Source organism: Haplochromis burtoni, unplaced genomic scaffold (assembly GCF_018398535.1).
Source record: "Haplochromis burtoni strain Fernald_Lab_line unplaced genomic scaffold, NCSU_Asbu1 Contig_156, whole genome shotgun sequence".
In the NCBI taxonomy this organism is placed as follows: domain Eukaryota; kingdom Metazoa; phylum Chordata; class Actinopteri; order Cichliformes; family Cichlidae; genus Haplochromis; species Haplochromis burtoni.
This window is the reverse complement of record NW_024582517.1, coordinates 458142-476226: the sequence shown is the minus strand read 5'-3', so window position 1 is coordinate 476226 and position 18085 is coordinate 458142. Positions and strand designations below refer to the sequence as shown.

The following is an 18085-nucleotide window of genomic DNA, read 5'->3' as shown; positions in this document are numbered from 1 at the left end:
GAATACTGTCTCCCAATCTCAGTTTCTGATGCACTTCTTAAACAATGAGTCGTTGAGTAGTAGCCATGTTTGTCACAGGCCAGCATTATTCAGAATGTCATTTGCAGACTTTTTGTTTTAACTGTCATCATTTCATGTTATGTAATAATCAAATTCATTATGTTTGGACAGTAACACTGTACTCATATGCTTGCATATGCCTATGTTTATACCCACAGGTTGTGTATGTGACAGCTACCTTTCCTTATTTCATGCTGTTGATCCTGCTGATCAGGGGAGTGACGCTGCCCGGAGCATTCGATGGTATCAAGTTCTACCTCTACCCAGACATTTCACGACTCTCTGACCCTCAGGTAGGCTGTCTTTCACTAGCGACTCTGCAAAAATCTAAATATGGAAAGCAGAAGCTGTTGTTGTTTTTAATAACTGTGCCATCTAGAGGTGTTACTGCTTAAGTTTTATACTGGTTCTTTTGTAATCTTTGCTTGCTTTTCTGGATCCAATCCAGTGACAGAATGACATCATTTTATCACTGTCCCAAGTTTATTCTATAATTGTGTCCTTGGCAAGGCAGTATGACATTCAGATCAATGGAATCAGTCTGATTGCACTGAGTCATTTTAGTCAGGTTAGTTATAACAGCCTGAGGACACTAAATTAATGACGGCAAAAAGGGCTATGCAGACTAAGCATATGAAGTGTTTTTACTGCAAACATAAGGAGTGTTTGCAGTTTGTTTTACACCTATTACTAGTTGTTCTCAATATTACCTCAAAAACTCTGTTTACTCTGCACAAAACAACTGCAGCAAAAACTGTTTAGATTAAATATTGCAAAAATAAATCTAGTGGTTTAGTGACAGTGGCATAATTTGAACTGACACTTCCTCTGGTGACGGATTAACTGAAGGTCAGGTCAGAAAACCTGATCGAAAGACTTGGCTATGGTCAAAAGATCAGTATTTGTTGCTAATAGAGGGAGTTGTTTTACAGTTTTTCTCAGTCGCTTTGGTGCGTTCCTCAGAACACCATTAACATTTGCACAGCAGTTAGTGCATTTCCCAAAACAATTAGTGCAAACTGCAAAACCTAGTGGATAGCCTGCAAAAGCACGTCACATGCACAGAATTGATTATCCATACCTCAAAAGCAAGTATCCATGTCAATGAAACTGTCAGTGCCATCAAAATGAAAAGTCTTGACACCATCTTTATGAACAAGATAGTCAAATGGCATTGTCATGTTTCCACTATGACAGTTTATAATTTCAGTGTTTCCCATTGCAAAAACAATTGGTGACACCTGAAAATGCTGACGACAGCACTATGGCCTACCTGTACAGCCATCTGAAATGTGCAGTAAAGTCACTGTAGATGTTATGGGAGTCTTGGGAGTAACTGAGACACTGAATACGTACGTTTCACATTTCCATTGTGTAGAAGTGTTTGTAATCCTACAGAATTGTGCAAAAGAAAAATATGCTACAGTCACTTGTTCACTGTAGAATACATGTAAACATAAAATCACCCATTTGGTAGAGCCTCCTCATGAGTGACAGCTGTAATTCACCTGAGATCAATTGTTCAATTTCGGAGACATTTCCAGGAAAAATGATACAGAAAGGTATAGGATTTGCTTGACAGATGGCCAATATTTGGCATGTGATAACTAGTTCAACAATTTTGTGTGTGATGACTTAAGCAATGGATGTATGACTATTAGTTTTATTGGGAACGACTATTCAGCATCCATAGGTATGATTACTTTTGACTGACATGACATAAGCAAATGGAAATGTCAGAAAGCAGCAGGGAAATGTATGGAAGCAACTGATTCATGTCCAAAATCATTTGCAGTTTGTTCAGAGAGAGGAGAAATTGCTACTATGATGTGCACAAATGACTGAGTGTTGTGGAGGTTGAACTAATAGTTATGAGAATTTCAATTCTGATCTGAGAAACGCACCAAAGCGACTGAGAAAAACTGTAACATACAATGAATTCACAGAGATACAGATCCAAACACACAAACAAGCACACATAAATGGAGACTCCTTGACCTTGTCTGGAAAAGGCAGACGGTTCAAGTCGCTTGGCAACAGAGGGCTAGAAAATGTCACTGGATGGTGGTCATGACAACACAAATTGAGATAGATAGATAGACAGACAGACAGACAGACAGACAGACAGACAGACAGACAGACAGATAGATAGATAGATAGATAGATAGATAGATAGATAGATAGATAGATAGATAGATAGATAGTACACGGCTTCAGTGTGATTGTGATATGTAAACATAATGTCTTCATGCTTATAGGTAAACAGAGCTATTCCAACTTCCCAATTTGGAAACACATTACAGCATTTCAGGAAACAAAATGTGTCAATATGATGTTTTCCTTCTTGTCAGACTCCCATCCTGACAAAACACCTTTTTTACACTCTTTATAGCGACACCGGGTGTGATGTCTTGAATGTGATAACAAAGAAAATTTGTTTCTTGGTAATTAAACTAAAGTTTCCCTCAATCTGTAACTATACACCAACAAACCAACCTGTTTCACACAACATGTTGGCGAGAAAAGGTGTTAAGAACATACAATATAATGCCATAATGATGGACTGGATGATGTAATGTAGTGTATAAACCCTATTTTTATTAATTAACAAGTTGTTTTTCCATATAATTATTATCTTGAGGGTACCGATGTATCCCATGATGAATTAAGCTCACTATATAGTACTAAAAGCAAACTATCTGATTTGATTCTTTTATTTATTTGATATACTCTCCAACTGCTGTACAGTAAGGTACAGTAAGATAGTTACATTTGTAAACTGATTAAAATAAGAGAAAGGAAACAGTGAAACAGATAAATTGTGACAGATTAAGGGGATGAGGACAGATAAATAAAGACACATACAACAGCACAGGGAGAGCAAGAAGAGTAATAAAGAAAGCTTTTGGTTTTTTGCCAGAGGACATTACTTCTGACACCAATGTTAAACTGGCTTCCTCGGGAACAATGAGGGCTCTGTTCTGTTCAACCAGCTTTGTGAAGTGTGTGTGGCTGGGTGTTGCCCTCTCTTTTTACACCCCTGAACTTTGTTGTGCCTTCCACATTTCTCTTCTTTTCTTTCTTTTAATGATTGTCTCCCCCAATCACCCTCCACTCTGCACTGTGCATCACCCCTCCTTTTTGCACTTTTGGGGCAGTACAGCTGTTGCCCTCTTTTTTCCTAGCTCCTCTCACAGGATTTAGGGTGAGGTTGCAAGTAGAGATTTATGACAGGATCTACTAGGTGTAGCTAGTGAACAGTCACCCAACTTGTTGACTCAATGATGACCTTCAGTAGCAAAAACAAAATGATGACGTAAAAGTAAAAAACCTTTAGCCAAAATATGACAGATAATTTTCACATTGCACATTCTTGGATCCTGAGCTATCCAAGAGATGAATAGTTGTTAGAAACAGGTAAAGAATACACTAAGACTGCTATTCACTAGTCAGGCATATAGTTGTGAAAATGAAAGTTTTCACAAAGCTAAGCAGTCTTGTGAAAAACGAACTACACCCAATGATTCAGTAGCTTGCAAAAGTGTTGCTTCAATTCGGTTTGTGGCCATTTGTACAGGTTCTCGCTTAAGGTCCAACCGCAGCATTGCAGTCAAGCAGAAGTCTGGGCTTTGGCTGAGCTACCTTGATTCTTTACTTTCAAAGCTGCTCTAAGGTAGATTTTGCTGGAATGCTTAGGATCATTTTCCTGTTGCTGTTGAACAGTTGAACACATATTTGACTGTAGAATACTTTGGTATAGAGAGGAATACATGAATTCATAGTCAACCTAATGACTGATGACCTCAGCTGTGTTGCCATGATCTTTTTAAAGAGAAAACGCTTTCTCCTGGCAAACCTTCCAAATAAGTCATACCTATTTTAATTTTTTTTTTGTAATTGCACTGTCATGACCTTACACAATTAGCACACTAGTTCCTCCAGAGTCTCAGATTTAGATTTTACAGTTTCTCTGAGCACTGCACGGTTTGATCTCAGGGTGTCCACTCCTGGGAAAATTGTGGCTTTGTGTTAATAGGACTGACCACATTTTTGCTTTTATAATGGTGGTTACACTTCCTGATGATCAGTTAATCAAGTGGAATTGACTAGGAGCATCTGGCTGCTACACATACTCTTAATTCCTGTGGAAGTTATCAGGGTGTACTTTGTTTGCACTCCAAAGTCCACAGGCTTTTGTTTTGTTTTTGTTTTTTGTTTTCTTTTTACTATATATCACCTTTGGAGAAACATTTTTTAATCATTTAATAGTTCAAATTAGTTCATATTAAAAGGTAAAAAGGTTATTGCACAACAGCAGCAATATGCATGTTGGTAAAATAAAGGACTGAAATAAGTGATAACTAATAACTAATAATAACTAATTGTTATAGGTCTGTATTCTTTATGCAGTTGTGATAGATTGTGATAATACTCTGGAACGAAATTCCATTTAATAATGCCTGGCTCAGATGTAGAGGGGCACATAAAAGCTAATTTCATGTCTTAATGCCTCAGTTCAAATCTATAGATCATTCATAAGCAGAGGGAGATGTAAAGCACACCAAGAGTGGTACATTTACATTACAATAGCACTATCTAACAGCCTATGTCATCCAGCTTTCACACAGTAGACAAGTTTCCTGGAGCCACAGTCTCAACATAACCAAACACGAGCCGGCCAAATTAGGCACAACATCAACAAGTGATTCTCTCTGAGCCTGGGCTTTCAAGGTTTCCCTGCACTGTGCGGCCATCAGCCGAGGTTGAACTAAAGGGAACATTAATGAACATTAGGAGAGAAAGGCCTGTTCTTCCACAGGAACAGTCCTGTGTTTGTGAGGTCACAGAAGTTACCGTGGTTACTCCCAGGAGGGAGCGAAGACCTTGCGTTTGTTAATTGTTTCTCAGTGGGGAAATGAGATTAGTGGCTGAATGGTGATGTGAGAGAGTTTTCAAAGAGCCATGCTGCATTAAGTTTGAATTCGCTAGCACCCCATGCTATCCTTGGGTTTCTGGGGTCCTGTGTTCCACTACAAACTAGCTTCATAATGCACATACTAAAGCTTTCTCACTGATGAATTGTACATATGTAAATATCCCCTTTAGTCAATGACCAAATACTATTTTGGATGTATTTCCCATCAGATATATATTAACATTGTCAAACTTTATTGTTTTGCATTAAAATTGCCCCAAGAAAGTTGCCTTTCAGCCCAAAGATGGAAAGACTTAAACTTATTAAAATAACTGAGAGTAGGGAAACTTTCTTTCTTCACAGAATACAAAGTCAATAATAGAGAAAGCTCTCCACATTGGAATTTACTCAGATTTTTACTTGATTAAAGACCAAAACTCCCTCCTACCTAAATGACAAAAAACTTTGGTGACAGAAAACGTGAGATTATTGTTTTACGTTTATCATTACAGTAAGTTTGGGAAACTAAAACTGTAGTTAAGAGAAATACTGGCTACTTTGCAAGAAACATACTTTGGGTACTGTATGCAAATTTCCTAGACTTTCTGAGGTGATGATGGTCAATGATCAAGCTCTCAGTTTCTACTAAGCTTGCCAGGTAACATAAATGAGCCTTTGTATTGGTGCTTATAAAAACAACAGAGTTGGACAACATGGAGGTTTAATTAAGAGTGGGTTCATCCAGAATCAAGTAAGAGTGGCTGTCAACTTTGAACTAAGGGATCATTTCAGCCTGTGCACAAAAAAACAAAATTGTCAATGATGTTTTCACCCTATTTTCATCCTATCATGCTGATATTTGATAAATAAGAACTTTTGCCCGAGGCACATTAAAGGGCAAGCCAAAAGTTCAAAGTTCATTTGCATTCATATATATATATATACAGAATAGGCTCTGTGTCTTCAGACAAGTCCCAAAGTACTCTTTTAAACATATTGGCAACCATTGTTGACAGCCTTTTGTTGCATCCAGATGTAGCATGACAGCTTGTTTTTTTAAGAGTCTGACCTCTTCACTAGGACATACCTCAGCTGAACAAATGGCCTTGCATCCTCTGGTTCAGATCCAATAATTGTTTGAGGTATTAAGTTATGTTTCTTCCAAGGACCCTTTTGTCCATGTGTCATTAGCCAATTTCTTGCACAACATGTACAGATACAGACAAAAAGACACATGATTGCCCCATTGCACAGCATTGTGCCACAGCACATTATTTGGAAATTAATCATCTAGGCATTTCATTAAAATCCTCAACATGCACAAGCTACTGAATCCATTGTCCTCTATGAGATTTTTTTAGGCTGGTTATTGCTTCAGGTGCTGGAGGAAATCTAAGCAGATCACAAAGGTTAATTGAGTTCACTCTTTTGGGACGTCTGCAAAATTGTCCCGATTGTTTTGTGTTAGATAGTTGCTGATATGTTGCCTACTTGAACCAAAGTGACTGACTAACCACCTCACCACCATACAACTGGTACTTACCAGTAGTTATCTGGCTCTAATGCCAAATGAGTGGTCTGGTGGGGGGTTTTTTAGCCACTTTGTCTTCTTTAGGTTTTAAATTCTGTCAAGATCTGTTTCAATTAGAGAGATTAAATAATATTCATTGCTTAATTTAAGCTTCTATTACCCTCCCTACCTCAAATCCCTCCAAACTGTATAAAGTATTGAACTTAATTTAAATAATGAGCCTCTGAAAAAAGTTTAGAGCTACTTTTAGGATTTTAATTCATAATTCATGCTGCTTCCCTGTCTGTCTGAAGGGAAAGACTCCATTTGAGCTGAGCCATAATTTCATTACAAAGGATTAAAAAAAGGTGAATGAAGGGCAACAAAAGAGATGTAAAGTTTCATTAGAGAAGATAAATGACCCCTAGGTATATCATGGTGATCTCATTTAAATGTGAAAGCATACACAATTCAATTTAATTTGTTTTTTTTAATTAATTTTTACAAATCACAAAGACTGGAAAGGATCACAAAGGATGATGGTGATGATGATGATTTTTGGTTTGTGGATATTTAGTGGCAAATGAGCGTCCTTAGAAAAGCTGAGTTTATTGACTTGGATAATTTTTGTCAACACCTTAGAAACACTTTATGTTGTTTTGTTCTTTGATCTTGTCTGTTTCTACACATACTGTATATTTTGGTACTTAGGTATGGGTGGATGCAGGAACACAAATCTTCTTCTCCTATGCCATCTGTTTGGGCTGTCTTACTGCGCTGGGAAGTTATAATGCCTACAACAATAACTGCTACAGGTAAGAATGTAAATTCCAGTTGATGGATGTCTGTCTATAAATAAAACTAACAGTAGAAAACAATTAGCCACTATCATGCAGTAGGATTATAAACACATTACAAATTAAGAAGGATGTGAGACACAGGGATAAAGTGGACAATATCCCTTTGGCCTTTGCTACTGCACACGTGTTAAGTTACATCACTTTGTCTCAACTGTGCTCCGTGCAAACTGGTCTGAAAATCAGTGGCAGCTCTATTACATGACCAAACTCTGTTCAAAGACACTCAGAGATGCCAGAGTGCTTAATTTTCTTTGAGATATTTCCTAGTACAGCTGAAGCCAACAGGTCAGTGTGGCAGATAAATCCCACCTCTCATTTCTTTATAGTTTGCTTCCATGGAGCCAGACTTTCTTGTCATTTTTTAAATGGTTTTGAGCCATCATTTTGCAGTCTGTCTGAGGGTCTGGTAGTTGTTTTCTTTTGACATTGGCTGCTTTTTCAGTCGTGCCCGTCAGAAATAGGAGATAATCCAGCAGAGACCTGACACAGAACTGATGGCATGAATGGAGCAAACTAGCTCAGATTTTAATCAATTATGCAATACCATTTGGAAAATACAACACAGGAAAAGCATACATAGATAGAATTACATCACCAGTCATGGATTGGCCTCCCCTGAGCCCAGACCTCAACATTACTGAAGGAAGCCGACACCAAATGTCCTTCAAGAAGCCTGAGGAAATGTTTCCTGAAGCCTACTTAAAGAAATTACAAGAAGGATTGACTAACAGAGGTATCTGTGTTGAAGAGTAAAGGTGGTCATCCCAAATATTGGGAGTTTCATGCAGTCTTTAGGTATTCTACACTTTTCTAGCAAGTCTCTTGATTTCATATTGGAGATGCTCACAGAAAAAACACACACAAACAGCACTGAAATGTACCTCCATCTTGATTTTCCAAAATGGTTAATAAATAAGAAGAAAGCCCCATGGGTAAGCGGCAAATGTTAAGAATTTATGCATTAGTAAATAATGTATCATTTTAGTATGTCTTTATTACGCAACATGTTTCTGTTCTGTCTGTGCTGCTTCTAGTGTCAGCTGCAATAACAACTCTTCCAATAAGTGTGATCTCTAACTCTCTTTCTGTCTTGGTACTCAGGGATTGCATCATGCTGTGTTGTCTGAACAGCGGCACCAGCTTTGTGGCAGGTTTTGCCATCTTCTCTGTGCTGGGATTTATGGCCTACGAACAAAATGTTCCCATCGAAGCTGTTGCAGAATCTGGTGAGAGAACGACACACAATATAATGACATGTTTCTGAAAAGTACCAACTTTCAAAACCGTAATGAAATCATGTGCTCGATCTACAGCAGCTACTGCAGATTAAAAAAACAGAAACAAAACCTGAGCATTTGTGCTCTCATCCATCATATTGTGCTAAAATGAGTAAACACTCGCAGTTATATAACCGCACACTCTTTACCTAGGCTCTTAGATCACCGCATTATGATTTATTCAAGTCAGTATGAAAGATTTAGTGAAAGAGACAGAGCGAGAAATTTAAAATGTTTGTTAGAGCACAGTAAGGACAGAGCTTAATGCTTCAGATAATGTATTTCTCTGGGACAGTCACCAAATGTGGGTGCTAAATAAAGCAATAGCATGCCAGCTCTTCTGTTCAAGCAGTTAGCCTCACAGTGGATCAGATAATCCCAAGATTAGTCACCTGCAAACTTTGTGTTGTAGATTGAATTTAAAAAAGATAATGTGACATTTTATACAAAGCGCTTCAAATAATCCATTGGGAGAAAATATGAAACACATTTTAAATTTCATTTATTTATGCATATTCAAAAATGTCATGTCAACTTTGGCAACATTTGGCACTGTTGGGTTCTCCTCATCTGATTGGAAAGGAAGTCTCTATGAACTTGTGAAGTGGCATCTGCAGGAGACCTCTTGAGGCCACTTAAGGAAAGTCGGATGCTCGTCCTAAATTCACTTTAATTTTGACTAGACTGTCTGGCATCCTGAAATGTTCTCTGCAGAAGGCTTCTGACGGCTGAGTTTAAGTCACTTCCTTGAACCCAAACAAGACTTGGCCAGTTCCAAACTTACATGTGGTTTGCTGAGTGATCTCTGTGACCTCTATAATATTTTCCCAATGACAAAAAATACTGGCTGAGGATAAGAAAAAGACCAAAGCTTTAAATAACCGCTACAAGCAGGATCACCTTTCTACAATGGCTGCTCTGCGTCAGCTAGATGCAAGACTAAAATCAAAGCAGTGTCTGATTTGTAACAACAATAACAACAAGAATCAGCCCAGTTCACATAATGCATGCTACCATTAGGTCTCATTTTTGAGGATTTTTGAGAACTATATAATTTTGCAGAATCCTAAAAAGTGAAGTTTAATTTATTCTTTGTAGACCAAGCAGTCTTTGTTTTGCTGTTAGAATTTTGTACTTGTTCTATCAGATACACTGCCAGCAGTCCTGTAATTGAGAATTCTTATATTTTCATTCAGGTCCTGGTCTTGCATTCATTGCATATCCCAAAGCTGTTACTATGATGCCTCTGTCTCCACTCTGGGCTTGTCTGTTCTTTATGATGCTAATCTTCCTTGGCCTGGACAGTCAGGTGAGTACTGCTGTTGTGAATATATCCTGGGAATGCTGACTCTTAAGCTTGTGACAAAGTTGAAGGTTTGCTGAGACCTACGGCTTGGCAGACAACACATGAAGCTTATTTCCTCTAGTGTGATAGCATGATAATCTAGACATAGTAAGAGGGTGAACAACCCTGCTAATCCTGTGAGAATGCCAATATGTGGTCATGAAACACTGTATCTAATGAGTACAAGCTGACATAGTGAAAATCGAGAAAATGAGGGAACGCGTTCAGTTCAACAGTCACAATTTGTATCCTTGCCACATACAATTAGAGTTCTATGTGCCTCTACAAATTTTTTATATTTGTGAAGAAATCATATATGCATGACATGGATTACATGCTCTATTGATTTCAGTTTTATATTGTTGTTTAAATTTTTTGTTTTAAAGTTTTTGGTTACATTTGGGTCGCAGAAGGTTTCTGGCAGGAAACATGTATTTCCAAAGTTGAATAAACGAAGGTAAAATGTTAGCACTTGCACAATATGTCAATGAAACGTTGGCAAATCTTAATTGTGAGCAAAAACGAGATCTGGCAACTTTTTGGTTCCAGTGTTACTTCCAGGTATAAACATTTCTGGTTTCACCACAGATGCATATACTGAGAGGAACATCCTGCTCAAAGAGTTTTCAGTTTATGTTGATGTATAATATAATGATGATATAATGACCTTGTGGTCTTTTTTCTCATCAAAGTGTCTATCCTGTAAATTTCAGTTTTATTTTTTGTATCTAAGTTTGTATGTGTGGAGAGCTTGGTGACAGCTGTGGTGGACATGTACCCAGACACCTTCCGGAGAGGCTATCGCAGAGAACTACTGATCCTAGGCATGTCTATAGTTTCGTTTTTCATAGGACTCATCATGTGTATGGAGGTAAGATAGCTATAGCTTGTCAGTTAAATGTCCCATAAGTTAAATGCCTGTATAATATTTACCCCCACCTGCCCATCCATCCATCCATCCATCCATCCATCCATCCCTTACATGAAATCCAATCAGATACACTGTAGATAATAGAAACCTTTTCCTGTTATTTTAATTGTTTTTAATTGTGCCCTGATCTCTTTTATTGATAACCCTTACACACCATTAGATAACCATTACAAACCTATACATATGGACAATTGACAGCAGTAATTTAGACCTGAAGATCTGTTTCAAAAACCTCTTTCAGCCACTAAAAGCATTTCACATTTCTGTCTGCACTGAACTCCTTCCATCTCCACTATGAATGTACAGTACCATTCTTTAGTGTTCCATAATGGAGATGGCACAGGGGATGAAACTTGATAAAATATGGAAGTATAGCACTTTCTCTCTCAGTCTTTTGTCTTAGAGCTTTCAGTTGATTGACCTCTGTTTTTACTGCCTATTCCTTCCTATTACCACTATGTATAAGTTTTATCACTTTTTAATCAACTTCCACCTATAATGGGACTCAAGAAGCTTTATTCAAAAGCTGACAAAAAAGTATGTTGAATAAAATGTCTCAGAGTAGAATTAAACACAGTTTAAATGCTCTTCTGGGAGTGTGGTGCAATACTAAGATATTTTGAGAAGATTCTTAGCTTAGCTTTACTAGCACAGAAAAGCTGTGATGTAACCTTCTGTAAGATTCATGTGAGATTTTATTTATGACGCTTTTAGTGGAAGAGCTGATAACTTGTCTTGAGTGTAGGGGAAGGTAAAATGCAAGACTACCTTTTGAGATGAAATGTGAAGATGTGAGAGAAATACAAACTAAGAAGAGCTGTAAGGCAGGATGAAAAGAAAAAGATTAATGGATGTAGTGAAGAATTGTTGATATATATAAAATGTTCAAGGTGAAAGTCTAGACCTCAATCACATCTAAATCATTTAATTTAAATCCAATGTGCTAGTCTACAGAGGCATAATTACAAAAAAAACGTGTCACTGTTCAAAAACATAAATATCAAATTTATGTCCTTATTTTTATTGACCAAAAACTTAATGTATCAGTGGCAAAAAAATATATAAAAGATTTTGTTTAGTAAAAGAAATAACATAAAACCAGGCAGGAAATAATAATTCATTAGTTTTAATGTTTTATTTTTAGTGTTACATAATGGTCGGTGGTGTATTACCTTATATCTTAGCCCTGACAAATACTCCAATGCATTGTAATGTAAAAATAAACCCAACCTCAAACAAAAAGAACAAAACGATGAAACTAATATGATCTTAACAGCAATTAAACATGTTTAAGCAGTTACGGCTAAATTGAAACCAACAAACACATTTTGGCAACTAAAATGAACCTGAACACAACTATGGTGACCAATGAAGCCCAGTGGTCATCTTTAAAGCTTTTTAGCACAAATTCACAAACAATTGACTCAGTGCAAGTTTGGCCATCAGAGCATGAACGCGAGGCTCCATGCAGTCATCCCTGACACACTACACTACAATGCACCAAATATACTGTAAATGCATCCTTCAGTCAGTGGCTCTAATATAAAATATTTATTGTTGTGTAGAATTATTTAATTTTGGGACAAATCCTTATGAAAATACCAGTGTGGGATGTTTGCAAGTTTATTTTGTTTGCTACTGAGGTCTTGCCATTAACCATAATCATGCACTCATCATTAACTTTATACTTGATTTTGTTCAACTGAGTCTGACATGTAGGGGCTTTGACAGGAAACTGACACTTGTCTTGTCTTGTCAGGGAGGGATGTACGTCTTCCAGCTGTTTGATGCGTATGCTGCCAGCGGGATGTGTCTGCTGTTCGTAGCCATATTTGAGTCCATATGCATCGGCTGGGTGTATGGTAAGATAAGAGTTTTGACCTATACACCTTGAAATATCAAAGCAGTGTTTTCAGTTTTTCACTTCACTTCCCCCTCTTGTCGCTTGAGATTACAGTCATTTGTCTTTTGTCAGCTGGGCAACTGCCACAGATTGCAGCACTGCAAAAGCCATCATGTTTTTAACACTCTGCAATAATATTTCTTCTCTGCCCTCTGCTGGAGATTGGTCTCAAACACATGCAGCATTCTCTTAATTTTGCACCAATCGTTTTACTGATGCATAATAATAAAAGTAATCCTAAAGCAGTGGCTTTCTGTGCTTTTTTAAATAAAACATAAGGTTGTTTTCTGTCTACTTGACGCAAATATTATGCATACATGTATATTTGATAAAATATACATAAGCAATATACATGTTTTTCCCCCTGCGTTTAGATGTCAATACAATTATGTTACTGTAAGTCTAATTTAAACTGACAAACTGACAACAACTTACAAAGACAGATCTATTATAAGCACAATAAATCAGATATGAAGCAAAACAAATTGATCTCGGCTTTCTTGATAGAACGTTTCAGACTAGATTTCGTCCACTTTGTTAAGAGAGTCACAAACTGTCTTTAAAGATTAACCACATCATTATTTTTATGAAACACACAGAAACTGTCACTGAATCATACTTTTTTTTCAGGTAGTGACAGATTCTACCTTAATATTGAAGACATGATTGGGTACAAACCAGTCTTCTTCATCAAATGGTGCTGGATGATCCTGACCCCGGGCATCTGTGCTGTGAGTGGCATAATTTCAAGAGCTGTAGTAGCACAAACAGCGTATCATGTTAAAAAAAAAATTATAAATTAAAAAAACCCGAAAAACAAAATTCTGAAGATACATATGGATGGATCTGGAGTTTTATACTGAATCAACATGGATCATCATATATTTTTATCACATGTGCAAATAATGAGTTCGTATTGTGTAGCTGCCGTGCTGTGTCACCCGGAAATGTTGATCACAATATTGAAGTTTTTCATATTCTTAAACTCCTAACTTTGAATAATACATTTGCACAGCAATCCACAAAGATACAGTACTGCAACTTTAATTTATTTATTAAAGCCATTTCTTTATGTCATATTCTAAATTGAAACATTTGCAAACTGAATTTTGTTTTTGCCACAGGGAATTTTCTTGTTTTTCTTGATTAAATACAAACCACTGAAGTACAACAATGTTTACGTCTACCCTGACTGGGGCTATGGTATTGGCTGGTTCATGGCCATGTCCTCAATGGTCTGCATCCCTCTGGGTATTATCTGGATGATTTGGAAGACTCCTGGCACCTTCTCTGAGGTACAACATGAATATGGTACACATGCAAATGGAAATACTGAAATCAAATTTACCAGCCTCATATAGAGCTAATCTTGCAGCAGAGAGATATGAAAGTCATAAGATACCGTATATATAATACTTACTGATAATAATAATAATAATAATACTGATTTCTATATATAATTATTATAGAAATCATACAAATATGTGTATCAAAGATAAGAAAGCTATACACAGGTTAGAGCATGTATGATGATCCTGTTCAAAAGTTTATGCGTCTTCAACAAGTCATGATTCTTTACTTGAGGTCTCATGGAGGCAAAATAAAGAGAGACAAACATAAGACAGTTAGGTTGTTTCCTACTAGAATAGTGAAACTTCACCAAACTGAAGGATCATCTCCCCAAATCTCTTACAAATAGCTTACAAATATTACACTCATTTGAATATATAAAATGATTTTAACAGTTTTAAACGTACAGTATTGCATTTAGGGCCAAGTGGTGCTGATGCTGTGTTACTGTGTCACCTTCCAGAAATTGAAATATATTCTCTTATCTTTCCTCTTTGTGTCTTTGGCTCTGTGCAGAGAATAAAGAAGCTAACCACCCCCAGCCCAGACCTGAAAATGAGAGGGAAACTTGCTGCCACGAGTCCTTACGCTGCCAACGATGCAAAACTTAAGGCCGATGGGAAAATATCCACCATCTCAGAGAAGGAAACGCATTTTTAACTGACCGCTTGACTGATCAACCAAGCTGCCTGTTGTCTATATAAAATGTCCATGAAACAAAAACAGCATTATCAGCCACTACTCAAAACAGGAAATGAAACAAATGACTCAGAGTGTTATTTTTGTTTTGTAAAAAAAAATGTAAGAAAAAAGGAAAAGCTATCGTGTCATTATGTAGTCTGTTTTGCACAAACTTTAAATAACACGTTTGATGTTCTTAATTAACATTGTGATGAAAGCAGCTTTTTTCTTAACCAATAATATTTTAAAATCAGTTTAATGACATTATATGGATACAACCTGTCCTGGTACCTTGTCAATAATGATCACGATAGTGTCTGTGCCTTTAGAACGATACCCGTGTGTTGTGTTGTACAAGGCTTTCACTGTACATTTATTGGCAAAGTGCTGTGCCACCCTGTTAGGTACTAGGTACCCAAATGTGACTTTTTAAGATGTAGCAGTTTGGGGACCATATTAAGTAGTTTTGCTTGTTAAGAAAGAATATTTCAGTGGTGTCTATGTACTGAGGCCGTAGGGGGGCATCAGTTACCCTTCCTTGTAAAACTACACATCAAGAGTTTTGCCACAGAAATCTCACATGTTATCAGTGACAGCTGTGACTTTGAGGCCTGCACACCATTTCTGATCGTCGAGCTGTTCTTATTTACTTGAATTTATTGTTGTTGCAAAAAAAGACTAGCGAAAACTCTGCTTATTGGAATAATGTGAAGGAATTATTAGGTTATTGATTATCATGTTAGCACATATCAAGTCATTTGGGGTTTTGCAGATTTCTGTGGTAAAACTAAATATCCCTGATTAGATTCAAAAACAATAAGCCAATATAAAATATGCCTGGGTTTAAACATTAAAATCACCATTGGTTATAGTTTCATTTTCTAGCGTGAGCTACAGATCTGCACCAGGCCACAAATAGATGTGTGTTTATGTGACTCGCAGGCTGAGTCTAAAAACACACCTCTCTCTCTCCTCTAGCCGCCCTCCTATAAGTCACGGATATCTGTCATTTCACAGTAATTATACTGAGCCTAACACAGAGTGACAGATAGATGTGCTTCCAACCCTGCATTTTTATTTCCCGCTCTGCCTGTAGAGGCCCATCAGATGAGCATTTCAAACCTCATCTGTCTTCTATTCTGATTCTTTTTATTCTTCCCTCTTGTCACTTTTCTTGTGTTTTGTTGCTTTCACCTCTTCTGACTCTTTTTCTGCTTGTCCACTTCTTTCCCATTTTTTTTTTACTTCTTTAACTCTTCATCACATGACGTTCTTGAAACTGTGATGCTTTTTATGTCATCTCACTTTCATGCTTTGGCAATGCTCTTCCTATCGCTGTATTTTTTTGGAAACACTTCTTCTGACACAAACCTCATTAAGAAATATACAGCTTAATTTCGCTGTCTGAGCCACTGCAGGTGTGAAAGCACAATCTGACCCCTGTCATCGATGCAAATGCGTTCGGGGTCAATGAGCTGGTCTCATTATTCAGACCAATTTCTGTCCAGTACAAGATCATCCTGTCAGCACTCAAATGACTACAAGTAATCTTTCTACCCTTCCTTACTTTGTCCAACTCTTTCACTTCCCTTTTTTTCTTTCCTGTGTCCTTGTTTCCTGATGAAAATGCAATGAGAGGAGAGCATCTGAGGGAATGAAAAATTCTCTTATAGTTTTTTCAGGAGGAGGCAAAGAAAGCAGGGGAAGAAATAAGAATTTGATGAGCTGAGGAAGTGTGAGACAGAGTACGTTACGAGGGAAACTGGGGAAGTGTGTAGCGACTGAAGCTCCTCCTGTCTAAGCTGTGAAGTCCTTTTAAAGATGTGATTGGTCCCTCCGGTGTGGTTGCGCTCTAAAATGTCCACCTCCTCACTGATATTGTGCAAATTAATAGTTATGTGCATCAGAAAAGATAGCCTGCTGTTTAACACTGATCACTTTAATTGTATATTTTTACATCTATTTCTAAAAAAAATTGTGGTCTATTTCCTGAGATGAAAGAATTGATGTAATATTAAAGAATGTGTCCTTTGTTTTGACTTTTGAAATGTTCAAAAGGTCTTGTTATAGAAATATAATGAAAGGTGTTTTACTGTTCTGTACTGTTCTACAAACATTTTGGTATTCACAGGACACACAAAATGTCTGCTTACTCATTTTTAAGAATAAATATTATGACGGAAAGAGAAACACAGAGTTTGGTCTTTATCTAATATCATCTCACTAAACAAAGAACTTCCTTCTGACATTTTCTTAAAGTCATTCAAATGGATTTCACTGCCTCTGTCTGTGATGAATAGTTTATAAATGAAATGATAGGATCTGATAAGATGACATTTTCCGAAATCCAAAAAAGTGACAGGATCACTGCGTGCCCCTCACTTTCCAGTAGCTTTGTTCCACTTGGTACTGTGATTACTTCTATGTGTCATTTCATAAAATCCCCAGTATAGCTTCGTCTTACTGAGATCTAATCATATAATCGTTAATTCCTTCCCTTTTAACAAGAAAAAACTCAGAACGTGGCTCAAAGTGAATCGTTTTCTGACCAGTGTTTGAAGAGAGGAAAGATGAGTACTGCGGATGAACCCAGAGAGACCGACTACTGATGAGATCACACCAGCCATAATTCCAGTGTGTTATCAAAACACACACATTTGTGGAAAACAATTGTGAATTCAATACTTGCCCCATCATGCTACTCTACAGCATGACTGCTTCTTGTTAACAAAAAGTACCTCATCACTATACCTTGTATAAAGCTTATATGTTTAGCATGTTTAATATAGTACAGTGGTTCTTAACCTTGTTGGAGGTACCGAACCCCACCAGTTTCATATGCGCATTCACTGAGCCCCTCTTTAGTGAAAAATAAAATATGACATTCTTTTTTGAAATTCAAGACATAGATATGTTTTTTACTGGTGCACAAAATGAGCCGTGCATGTCACGGCAGAGGCTCTGCCGAACCCCTGAGACCGACTCACCGAACCCCTAGGGTTCGATCGAACCCAGGTTAAGAACCACTGATATAGTACTTTTTAATATTTACTGTGTAAATGAGCGTATGCTGCTTTTTCATTTGCATCTAAATGCGTAACGCCTTTGCAATTCTGTTATTCATTGTATAATGCAATTGCAGATGCTGGGATTATTCTCCGTCTGCATGACACAACTGGGGCTAAACTTTAGCTGTTAGACAGACGGTCTCACAATAGACTCTCGAATACCATAGTACTGAGAGCAGTGCATG

The 18085-nt window shown here is 37.3% G+C and overlaps 1 protein-coding gene across 2 annotated transcripts in view; it reads left to right on the top strand.

Annotated features, from left to right (window-relative positions):
- The window catches only part of slc6a11b (solute carrier family 6 member 11b), a 25636-nt gene extending 8614 nt beyond the window's left edge, over positions 1–17022 (top strand). For both annotated transcript variants that reach the window (XM_042224934.1, XM_042224933.1), the window contains exons 8-15: positions 7197–7300; positions 8447–8571; positions 9819–9931; positions 10701–10838; positions 12658–12760; positions 13432–13532; positions 13926–14096; positions 14668–17022. In XM_042224934.1, the coding sequence (XP_042080868.1) occupies positions 7197–7300; positions 8447–8571; positions 9819–9931; positions 10701–10838; positions 12658–12760; positions 13432–13532; positions 13926–14096; positions 14668–14811 (999 nt within the window). In that variant the 3' untranslated portion in view covers positions 14812–17022. The remainder of the gene's footprint in view (positions 1–7196; positions 7301–8446; positions 8572–9818; positions 9932–10700; positions 10839–12657; positions 12761–13431; positions 13533–13925; positions 14097–14667) is intronic.
- The last annotated feature ends 1063 nt before the right edge of the window (positions 17023–18085 follow it).